General features: G+C 42.7%; 1 protein-coding gene across 5 annotated transcripts in view; it reads left to right on the forward strand.

The window, feature by feature from the left end:
• The window catches only part of FARP1 (FERM, ARH/RhoGEF and pleckstrin domain protein 1), a 202,859-nt gene that overhangs the window by 169,189 nt on the left and 21,402 nt on the right, over window positions 1–12,268 (forward strand). For 3 of the 5 annotated variants that reach the window (XM_065740806.1, XM_065740810.1, XM_065740808.1), the window contains exons 14-16: window positions 2,076–2,266; window positions 4,001–4,090; window positions 6,255–6,388. In XM_065740806.1, the coding sequence (XP_065596878.1) occupies window positions 2,076–2,266; window positions 4,001–4,090; window positions 6,255–6,388 (415 nt within the window). The remainder of the gene's footprint in view (window positions 1–2,075; window positions 2,267–4,000; window positions 4,091–6,254; window positions 6,389–12,268) is intronic. The other 2 variants (XM_065740807.1, XM_065740809.1) reach the window with 1 other exon arrangement.

The following is a 12,268-nucleotide window of genomic DNA, read 5'->3' on the forward strand; positions in this document are numbered from 1 at the left end:
CATTTCAACTTGCTGCAAAATAGCTCTGCGAGTGGCAGTGATGTATTGGTGTGTAATTAGTGAGGGTATACATGATGCTGTGAGCCACCAGGCACAGTTTTCTTGATAACTTTTTAAATACTTTTCCTAAGTCGTGTCTTCCAAGTGTGGATTAGGAAGTCTTTTTAATTCATTGTACATCTGATATTTTCTAGTTTTAAATACTCTACTTGTACTGATAAAAATTCCAGTACACCTGAAGTTAGAGGTGGAGTTACAAATAGGTAGATAGATATGTTGATTTATCTATATCTATCTATCACAGATAGGTGCTATTTAACTTCTAGAATATAATGCCTGTGAACTTCTTACAGAGGTGCAAATCATTTATTATGCTGTCATATGACAGGCATAGTGCCAGAACTTCTTTGTTTCCATGTTTGAGGTGATATCACTTTTCTTACGTCTTTTGTAATGTAGAGTGTAGCACTCTTAACCTTACAACCTTGCTATTAATCTGTTTCACTATTTCTCATTGATGAATTCAATTTCTTTTGAAAACACTGTATACAGTTGTGTGCTAGAGTCAATAAAATTGACGTTTGTGTAACAAGCTGTGACATTTTCTCAAATTTCACTGAACGCTGATTTAGTGTGAAACTGTTGATAAAGTCTTTCTTGCTAGCTGTAACAATATAGAACTTTATTTCATATCAGACAAATACTGCTTTGACTTTGATTTATAATAGGCTACATAACTGTCATGATTACATAAACTGATGAATGTATTGTGTTTTTCCTTCTCTTTTCAAAGGAATGATTTATAAACATGAACTGCTTTGGAACTGGAAAACATTCATGTTCTAGCAATAAATCTAAGTTCTTCCAGAAAATAAATAGGTTTTACTGCTGGCCTAATTATATTTATTGGTGCCTCTGTTTACTGGAGTGTCTCACCTGTGTTATACTAGCAGAAACATTTACTTATCATAATCTAGAGAGGGTAAAAACCCATCCCAAGACAGTGTAATGTATTTGCCCTTAAGTATACATGGTGATATATATTCTACCTTTGATCTTAGTCTATTTAGCTGTGGTAATCAAGAGCTTGTCACAGAAAACGATTTTTTGTTGGATTTTAAGGTCTAATGCCAAAACTGTACAGATTGTAAATGTTCTTCCACATGAAAGATCCATCTTCTGAAACAGGTTTAGATTTTCAGAGGTTTGGAGGAGGGAATGGCTGGGGGAACAGTGGGCATTTTTGGCAAGCTCTCTCCTTTGTGCAGTCAGCAGTGTAACTGCTTCCCAAAAGACAAAATGCTCATTTTAGAAATATCCAATGTAGCATATATGAATCCATGAAAGTGTAATTAATTGCCTAATTCTTGACTATTTTAAATCAAAAATTAAACGAGATTTTATATCTGTGCTTATCTAAAGTTGTCATGCTGTGTGCATTAAAAATATTGCTTTTCTTATGTAAATACAATGCTAGCATTTGCATCCCAAACAATCAGAGGAGCATGGAAAGAACTACAAGGTATAATATACATACTTGTGTTGTGTGTAGCAATTGGGGAACTGGTAGTTTTCTCCCTTCGTGTTAGATATCCCTGGTGTTATTTAGCAGCAATACTACTGTAGAAAGTCTTTATTTCTTTTTCTCTAGACTTCTACTAGATAAATCTGTATCCTGTAGATCCCTATGGAGTACTGTCTAGAGTCCTTTTAGTTTGCTAGAGAGAATGGCACTCCTAGGGCTACTCCTTTATTGTTTTATTCACTTTCTTTAATAGCGTAGGTGACAGTGGTGAAAAATTTAGTGTTAATTTGATGTGTAGCTGTGTATCTTGCAGATTCTTTATAGAGACACTAATTTCATCCAGTTTCATCAGTTAAGAAAACACTCCAGTCTCTTGGTTAATTCAAATAGATTCAGCCTCTCTGACTTCAAGTCTATCTGGACAAGTTTGAGGACCCTGGTGGCTGTGTATTGTAGTGTAATTTCACATGCTGCAACTTAAGGTTGTAATTTTTTTGTACTTTATAGAGAGAGCATGTCCTAATTGGTTTCTGTTGTACCGTTTTTTTAGCAGGTTCTCTGACTGGAAGCCCTCATCTTTCAGAGCTTTCCATCAATTCTCAAGGAGGACCATCAGTGGCAAATATGTCATTATCTCCAAACTTGAGCCCCGATGCCAAGCAGTCATCTCCCTTGATAAGCCCTTTGCTGAATGACCCATCGTGCGTCAGAACTGAGGAAGAGGAAGAGGTCAGAAAAAAGGTAAGGCAAAAGCAGTAGGCTCTGGCCCTCTTCTCTGAGGTGCGTCTGATTATTTCTCAGAGCTACTAAGATCTACACCCCTTGCAGCTTTCTCATCATAGACCAACATAAATAACTTCATTTGGGTTACTTGGTGTGTGCTGCCAGGGTGTGTCTAAGAGCTCCCTGAGCTTCTGAGGCCGAGCTCCCAGGCCAGAATCACAGAGCTGCTGCAGCTGAGAGCTCCGAGGCCTGGATTCATCCTCCTGAGCTGAGATGCAGGAGCTAGGGAATTAGCTCCTCTTTAAGCAGCAGAAAAATGATAGGTAGCTCCGTGGCCGTAAGGTGTGATAAATCTGGGTTGATCCCTTGGGAGGCAACATTAATTCTGAGGTTGTTTTGATAGGGCCCCTTATAAATCTGGCTTATTTTTAGGGAGAGATCAGTAGTTTGATGTAACAAAACGGTTAGATACAATGTGGTATTGGAGGGAGAATTTCCAGTTAACAGACAGAAAAGGAGCATTGTAGAGCCTGTGTGGAAGCATACAACCCAGTCTGTCCCTGCAGGGATCTATAGTGGGACCATTTGGGCGTGGAAAATACTCTCTTTGAACTCCAGCCTGCAGTGCTCAGCTGGAAGTGTTTGGCTCAGCCCCATCATTGCAGCAAAACCATAAGAGAGCATCGCATCCAAAACCGTCTTCAGTGACAGAAGTGATTCTGTCTGGGCCAGGGTATTCTCAGTGTCTGCCAGCTCATCCCTCCTGTGCTGCAGGAAGAGGCGGGCTGTGCTCATGCTTCTGTTGCCTGCTTTTTTTTCCTGAGCTGAGGAGGAAGAAGGTAGGAACTCAGCTGGCTTTGGTGAAAGTGGCGACATGTGTATGGAAGACATGTGAGAGAAATCTGAGTAGAAAAGCCAAGAATCTATAAATAGACTCACAACTCTCCCTGCCAGCCCAAGGTACAGCAGCAGACTGTTCTAGTTTATACCAGCTGATGATGGTTCCCATAGCATTACACTCTGACTGGGAAATGCCCACAATGATCTTGCTTCACATCCCTTTCTGGTGCATGCTGTACACTGCTGATCTTCAGGGAGGAAGCACAGAGCAAAAGATTTATGGATCTTCCTTTTAGCTTCACGAGCAGCACAGAGCAAGAACTAAGAGGTCAGAACCACTTTTGCCTCTTGGATAACACAGGAAAATTAGAGTTGGATTGTTTTTTTTTAATTTGAAATCTATAGCATACTCTAAAATCCTTCCTGTCTCCCACTGCTAAGTTGTCCAGCTGCACTGGGAAAATCATACAGATTTGACTTTTTTGTTGAGTATTTTGCTATGGTTTCTTACTCTGACAACGAAATCTGTAATAATTAGGTACTATTTTTTACAGAATTTGTCAGATTTGCTTCAAGTGGTTGTCTAGCCTGCAAAGGATTTTTTTTTTTTGTCAGCTCCAGAATACACCCTGCTCCACAGGTATGCAATAAGCCAAGAAGAACATCAGTTTAGAAAACTCGTGGGGGAAAGAGATCTCTGAAGAACCCATAGAAAGTGTTTGTTCTGCTATGTTGGCATGGCAGAATTGTTTCCAGGGCTTCAGGGCTTACGAAAAGTCAAGCATGAGTCACAGTAACCACAAGCAGGGGTCACTAGTTTGCGACTCTCTTGGTGACTGTTGTCTGCAGTTTTTTGTACAGAAAGCAGTTCCATAAAAACAGATGAAAACCTAATGTGTTTGCAATTTGCAGAGGTTCCCAACTGAGAAAGCTTACTTCATTGCTAAAGAAGTAGCGACCACAGAACGAACATACCTGAAGGACCTTGAAGTCATCACGTCGGTATGTTTACTTTAGCATTACTCATGAAACATGTGAAGCTGCAGTCAGAAGTAGTATTTCATCTGCTCCATTTAACATCGTAGCTGTTCCACACTACTTTTATGTGCTGCACTGAAGGTATTCTCTGCGGTGCACGGGAGTACAACTCTAGGGAGGAGGTAACAAAAAAAAACAGAAAGTGAAGGTTTGCCCTGTGGTTAGTAACATACACTGTGAAACTCTTTCAGGTTGAGGAACTTGGAACACAGTTCAGTTATTCTTGCTTGCTCTCATGCTTTGCGGTTGTAATTATTAAAGATGCCTGTGGGTTTTCAATGATTTCTCCTAACGCTGAAGTTGCTCCCTAGGGGGGCATACTCATGTTTTCTTCTGGCCTAAATGCCTTCCATTTAACATTGAGTATGGTAGAGTACCTACTAGAATGTTTCTGACTTTTCAGAAAGTAAAATTCACTGTTAAATAACCTACTGTTTTGTAGCATCTTATCAGTGTGTGATTGTTAAAACCACTCAGTCAAGTGCCTTCTTTGCACACACAACAGTCCTGTTTAATTTTCAAGAGTGACGTGTGCAAGATTTAGCCTTAAATGCCAGTTATGTGTAAGAGAGAGCTGGGTCCAAATTGTCTGAAGATATTTCAGCAGTTCTGTCACTTCCAGACTTCCAAGATGTTTAACTGCCCAGTGTGTGAACCTCTGTGAGGTTGGGCATTAAGGGTGCATTGCCACTTTGTGCATCAAGTGTCAAGGTAAAGAGGTCGTGCTGCAGGGAGGAGTCTGTTGCTACCAGTGGGGAACCAGGAAGAGACACCTCCCCAGTTTCTCTTCTACTCCAGGATACCATGTGGCAGATGAAGTTGATCTGACACCAAATTAGATACAGTTGATGTAAGCTGGAACAGCGTGGTTGTTAGAGCCAGCAAGATAGCTGTGGCTTCTCTGCCTACTGATCCTAGCTTTATGGAGATGCCAGGCTGTGTGGGACAGTGATCATTGCTGCAGTCCTAACAACAGATGTGCTGCTTTCATCTTTCATTTCACTCAGCAGCTGCAGAAGCAGCACGTTTTACCTCTTCATAGCTCCCTGCCAGTTTCTGCCTTAGGTTTAACCGCCACCCAGCCCTTCATCCTCATAGCAGGCAAATTTGAGTAGAGCCATAGAAAGTCTCTAAGCTGATGCTGAGACCTGTCAGCTGTGCCACGCAGGTCTCTGGTCCAGCTGGCCACTAGGAGAGAATGAGCAGCCAGTGTCATTAGAAAAGACAGTGCATGAAGAATCAGACTTGGTAGGCCTGCAGTTCTTCAGTCTTAGCTCTGCTCAGTGCAGAAATAAAATGACAGAGAGAGAGGCTTAGAATTGCCTCTGTGTAACCTAGGTCTGGGTCAGCTGATGCAGTGTCAAGTCTACTGTAACTTATATATGGCCCCAACAGCCTTATGTCTGTTGCTGGAAGGCAACCATAGATGGTTAGAGCCCCTCAGGGCAACAAGGAAAGGGAGTACTGTTACCGTGCTGAAGAGAATAATCTGCCGCTTTGGCAAACCTGGTAGTCCTCAGGTTTTATATCACCCATGTGTCTCCCAGGGTGAAATAAAGAGAACATGCAGCAGAAATGAGCAGGAGCCTGTTGCAGTCCCAACAGCGTTTTGCCTGACCCTCCTGTTTCCTGCTGCTCTTGTCTTGAAAGTGCAGCATGCTGTGCTACTAGTTTGCTTTGTAAAACACGATTCCTCTGTCCACGAACAGCGCCGTGAGGTTAAGTGTTTGCTGTGCTGACTCCTGCCAATGGGATTTCAGACAGAACTCAGCAAAATAAAATCCACAGCATTTTGTGGTTTTACTGGAACGCTTCCAAGTATTCTCTTAAGAAAATCCTCTTGCACCTACAGTATTTGCAAATCCAATTTGAGCTTGAAAAGCATTTTTGAGATTTGATCAGTGGTGGCAAAGAGGAAGGGAGTTTCTCTGTCACCCACGCAGGGCCTGACCACTGATAAGAGCAACAGTTCAGGAGGTGGGAATATCGAGGTAGCTGGAATTACGTCCCTAGTGCCAGCTGGAAAGCTCCTCACTGGCTTAGGTCTGTAGGTGTTTGGGGCAGACAGCAATGCTCATACCTGCTACATGCCGCCTCCTTGGTAATTTTACTTCTTTTCTGTTTCTAGTGGTTCCAAACTGCAGTGAGTAAAGAGGATTGCATGCCCGAGACTCTGAAGAATCTCATATTCTCCAACTTCGAACCTTTGCACAAATTTCACACTGGTTTTCTCAAGGAAATTGAGCAGAGACTTGCTTTGTGGTAAGATTATGTTTTTGTTATTTAGCAGCATTATTTCATGCAATCTAGCATTTTTGCACTCACTTCCATTTTTTTTTTTGCTAACTCTCTGTGATTTGATTGTTGTGATTCATTTGTGAAGCTTTAGATGTTGGTTGCTAGCAGGCTGCATATACTGAGTCATGCTTTGTTCATGTTTACTTGACAAACTATTGTTCAGATATCTGTCAGGTACAGACTTATGTAAATGAGATCACAACGTTGGATGAAGCTTTCTGTTGCCAAATGTCACTGCTTCTATATGGCTGCTCTTCTGAAAACATGCTGCAAGCAAGGCTTATGAGTAGTAAAGAGGGGCAAGTGAAGGACCACATCCTGTTTCTGTCAAATAGAGTTATACTGAGAGAAATTTCAGAGAGCAGCAGCCTATTCTATAGCACCTCATGCTTGGCAGTCTGAGGTTGTTCTCTACAATGGACAAAGAAGAATAGACCATTAGAAGATTACGTTGGGCTTAAAATTTATCTGTCCTTAGTTTAATAATGGCAGCAAAACACGTGGATTTGTGTGGAATAGCTGTGAATTCAGTAATTCTTCCCTGGCAGGGCTCTAACTCAGTGCATTTAATCAGCGACGTCAGAGCAGAGGCAGCACACAGAAGCCCTCTCCTTGCTGTGATTAGATCTGTCTGGACTGGATTGTTATTTTCTGTGTAGACATCTCTGATGGGTCATTTTAGCTCCCAGGAGACAACTTTTCCTACTCAGAAAAGTGACCGTGGAAAACGCTGTGAAAGTAGTGAATGTGTACCTTGCAGGCAGAGCAGATGAGTGCCTATCAGTTCAATGCCTGTGTAACTAATGAATCAAAGGAAAAGCAAGACATAATCTTAGAGTGTGTGAGTTTAGCTATTGTGTTGTGATGAGTGAGATCACTGAATGGGAGCACAGCACACTGCAGACTAATACTCTCCAGACCCACCTTGCAGTTCCATAACTGGCGGGTGTTTAGGGGCGACAGGAATGTGATATTGCCTCTTAGAGCAGAAATCCTCAGCTGTCACTTGGTTGATGCTTGACATGAACTTACTTCCAAGGCACGTGCTGCACAGCCATTCTGCCTACACGTCTTCTTTTTCATTGGGCAGCTACTGCTGTTTTAATTGAGTCAGGATACTTACTTGCTGGTATTAATTGCTTTTCAGTAAGGAATGCTTATGGCAGGTATCCCAAGAAGGCTTTTTCAAATGCTATAAAGTTTTGATTGATTCTGCACATTGTAGGATTAACAGCACTTGAAATGGGCTTGAAGAGTGTGTGGTGAGAAAAGGAAGATCTGTAGTTCATAAAGTGCCAAGTTCAGCTCTCTACCAGACCAGTCTGATCTAGTGAGCTTTATGTGTGCTGATTCCGAGGACACACGCTGAAATAGATTCCCCCTATGTCCTCTGATTGCTAGCGTTACTACATGTGTATGCCAACCTCCTGCTCAGATGTGATGCTTTTCAGAATTGGATTATGTTGCAGTAACTGCCTAACCCAAGGCTATTGAGTTCAGAGAGTAGAGAAAGTAGAAAACAAATCTCTTTTGAACTCCATAAGAGGTTCAAAGACTGCAAATAAGACCTTGTGTTTTCCAGTTTGTGCATATTAGGGGCAAAACTCTGCAGCCCCATTGGAGCTTCCCTTGCTGTGAGGTCCCCAGACATAAGCACTGAAGTGAAAACACAGTATCTGGGAAATGCAGTTGGAGCCACTGGAAGAAGAAACTCCTAATGAATATTTAGGCTTTTTTATTTTCTGTGGTTTTAATTTCTCCTCCTTTTCAGATAGCTTCTTTTAGAGCTGACTTAGCCTTTTGTTTTCTAACTTATCCTCGTGTCCAGAGGCTATGGTTTCATAGAACAGTGAACCTCACTTTAAGACTCCTAATGCCATATTAAAACTGTAGCTTTTCTATGATAAAAATTGTTGATCTGCTGTGAACTTGGTTTGCAATTTGAGAATATTCTGATGAGGTAACTTTGCTCCGGCTGGGCACCTCAGTCTGACTTTGGCAGATCTGCTATTGCACGTCCTTCTGTGGTCAGTTTAGGGCCACTGTGTATTCTCTATCAGCTGCTCTGATTCGTTTGACAGAAAAGCAGTCATGTTCCTGCTCCCAGTCTGGACCCAGCTGGCAGCTGACAGCTTGGGCTGACCTAGTGTAAATGTTTGCTTTTAAAGTTCTGGAAGATTTGAATATGTGAAATTGTGGGGGGAGGCAGACTAGCTGGCAGGTGTTATTTCAAAGGTGTTGGTGTTTTTATATGCCAGAGGTGCTGAAATAAGTTGCAAGCAATAAACTCTTATCCTGTAGAGATTACTGTTCAATTAAATGGTAAGTGACAAAAATAAGCTCTCTCTCTCTGTGTAAAAGAACAACATGGTAAGGAATTTCTCCTGCAGTGTGGTCACTTAGCTTGATGCCCATGCTGTTGTGATTGTCCCAGTACCTTTGGCCCTGGGTATTTTAAGCCAGTGGTTTCAACTGAGAGCCTTGACCAGCCTCTAAAGCAGATATTCAGATCCTCGTGAGTCTGACTGCCACCTAGCTCTGTGACACTACTGCAGGATACAGGCCAACTCATTTATATCTGATTTATCTGCATCAGCCATTTTAGATCTAGAAGGAAGGTGAGACAGAATCACGCTCTGCATTCATGAGAAATAAAAGACCTCTGGATAAACATGTTAGAGACTTTATCAAGCTACCAAAACCCTCTCACTACTCAGGTGTGCTGTGGGATCTCCTGTGAGAGGTGCTCCCCCAGAGGGCAGGATGCTGGGTGTACCAGATACAGTGCAGTACAGTGTAGGCATCGGTTTGCTTGTCAAAGGTGTGCTCCAAGCCTTTGTGCTGTGTGTTGGAAGCTCCTGCAGGGTGCCATTCCTGCTCTCACACCTTGGGTCACGTTTAAACTGGTGCTTTGTAAAAGGGCTGTGAAGGGACTAAGGCCAGGGGAAGATTGCTCATAACAGTTGTTAGATAACTGTATGCTTTTAATTTATTTAAACATCAATAGATGTTTTAGTATTTGGCTCAATGAAGCTCAGGTTATGTATATTATTAAAAGCATTTCTGGCTTGCTGGATGGCTTCTGAACAGTTTGAATCTGCTACTGAACACCTTAAGGGCTGGTATCCTTTTGACCCAGTTATGAATTCTGGCAGGACTGATTTGTTCCTTTATACAGCTCACCCGTTTTTCATACTAAGAGCAGCAGACCTCAGTGATGGTGTTTTTAACAAGTGTGAACTGATGGTGACACCAATAGCCAACTGCAGAAAATTGGGATTTTCTGCATTTTTTGCAGCCAGAGTTTCATTCTGGCCGTGGTGCTGAGCAGATTCCCAGTGCCTTTATAGTGTGGCATCACCAGATCAGCAATACCATGCTTTGGTTGATGTTTTCCATCAAAGGAGTCCCCAACCCTTTTTGTTTCTCTGTATGAGAGGAGTGTCTCAGTGTCTTAAAGCTGGCTCTTACTGTCTGGGGCCTGGAGGTTTTATGTTGAGGAGGAAGAGGTGTGGACAATGCAGCGTGACGTGCTCCTTTAGCATCTGGCCAGCTGACTCTGAGAAGTCAGTTGGACTCTGCTCCTTCATTTATGTAAGCTGTTTCAAGGGCTAGTCATTTGGGCCACACGCAATATTTTCCTGCCAAAATGCTGAGCTCATCTTCCCACACCCATTTAAGTGTTTGTATTGAAGGTTTCTGAACTCATTTCTGTTAATTCTGACAGAATGCAGCAAATGGAAAACCAATAATTTTCCCTTTGGATGACCACTAGGCCCTGCAGAGAGCAATGCCAGGGCAAGCCAGGATAGCCACATCTGCCTTACAAAGCTCTGTTTGGGAGTGTGAATTGGTGTTTGGGCCCTTATCCATGTGCTGGAAAGAAAAAGCCTTACGTGCTGTCAAGAAGTGTAGGCAGACTCATCCTCTCACAGGGAAGCCTGTAATTTGGGTTTCTGTTCAAAGGCACTTCTGAGGAAAGCTGCTGCTGGGTTTTACCAGATGTGGCTGAGAAGTGTGTGGCTGGTAATTTGCAAGAAAGCTCTTAGATCTTAGCATATGAAAGGAGAGGGCTCAATCAGGATTTGTGGGAGCTGGTCTGAAAACCTGTAATAAAAAGCACTTAGAGAGGTGTTAGACAGATGAGCTAAATGCTGATTTATTAACCATTTTTTGTTGGGGAAGTAGTACTTTTGGTCAGGAAAAACAGCCTGATAAACAGTTTATGTAAACAAATCTGCAATCCTTATCTGCCTTCTTCAGTGCTCAAGTGCCACTGATTCAGCTAGTATAAAAGCAGCTTCAATGGTGAATGTTGAAGATATTGCTTAATGATAGAACTTTTACTTAGTAGTACTCTTGGAAAGCCTGAAGCGTCAAGAGTGCTGGAAGATGAGCTCCACTATCCAGAAGGATGTGCTGTTCCTAAGCCTGTAGCAGAAGGTCACGCACTTGCAAGTGTAATTTGCTGCAATTTAATTTTTTTTGCTGCAGTTAAAGGGCTGCAATTTAAATTGTTATGTTGACCTGGAAGGAAATCTGTGATGAGATACCTTTGATTACTTCTTTGCCTTCCCACCATCACCAGTCTTTTGTTCCTTCTGTTGGCTATCCTGGAGGACTGAGGGTAGTAGGGGCTGACCTAAGATTTCTTTTAATTCGTTTTTCAATGATGTGCACTGAGAAGCTAGAAATTTAATTGGAAAACTCAGTATAGCTACTTGCACAGTCCCTGTACGCTGTCAAGCTGGTGGCCTTTTGTAGTGTTGTATAAGGTAGTTCCTGAGTCCCTTATCTCGTATAAAAATTGGTCACTTCTTTGCTTGCAATTATATGCTTGCATTAGTGTAAAAAGGAAGGAGAAAATTTTTTGAGACAAATGGAAAATGAACTTCTGATAGATGGTATCTCCACTCACCAGGATGACTTTCAGTAGCACTAGTCCTCCCCACAGCAGAGTGAGGGCACATTATTTCTGAGGAAACCAGCTCCTTTGCAAGTTGTAAATCAGCTCTCAGTGAAGATTTCTAGCAACCTCAACTCTGAGCCCTTGTTACTGTCAGATAGGTAAAATGTTCAGACAGTGACCGGTGCAGATGACAAGTAAGAACAATTTAGCCATCAACGCACAGCAAATGAGCAGCTTCCTCCCCCTCAGCAAGCTGTGTTGTTATTCAAAACATACATCATGGAGAGAGCTCTTCCTCTTGCTTCTGAGCTTTGGTCTGCTGAGGCAATCAGACACCATCTGATAGCTAGGGTGCTTTTTTAAATTGCCCATAATATGAACACTGAGGAGCTGGGATGAAGGCTGTGTAGTGCATGAGTTGCACTGGAGTCCACACAGAGAGCTAAGGAGTGGAGAAGGAGTTTTAGGAGGTAGAAGGAAGATGTGTAGCCATCCTGTCCCAGCAGGTGAGCAGGTCAAGGGAGGTGATCCTCTCCCTCTACTCTGCCCTGGTGAGGCCTCACCTGGGGTATTGTGTCTTCCCAGTGCAGTGAGGGAGCAGTGGCACAGCTGCACAGAGAGGTGGTGGAGTCTCCTTCTCTGGAGACGTTCCAGACCCGCCTGGACGCCTACCTGTGCAACCTGGGCTAGGGAGCTGCTGTGGCAGGGGGTTGGACTCCATGATCTCTAGAGGTCCCTTCCAACCCCTACAATTCTATGAAGATGAAAGGCCATACTGTTAGAAAAAAGAAGCGTTGGGCAAAAGCTAATGTAAATATTAGATGAGTTCAGAAAGTTAGGGGAAGCACTCGCTGTGACTTTGGTAGGATTGGGGTCAGCCTTCGAGCAGCTGGCTGGTGGATGTGCATTTGGCAAGGAGTATTCCAGCCAGCTGA

This window comes from Cyrtonyx montezumae, unplaced genomic scaffold, assembly GCF_038088225.1.
Source record: "Cyrtonyx montezumae isolate F1298 unplaced genomic scaffold, pur_monq_1.0 scaffold_3, whole genome shotgun sequence".
Lineage (NCBI taxonomy): Eukaryota > Metazoa > Chordata > Aves > Galliformes > Odontophoridae > Cyrtonyx > Cyrtonyx montezumae.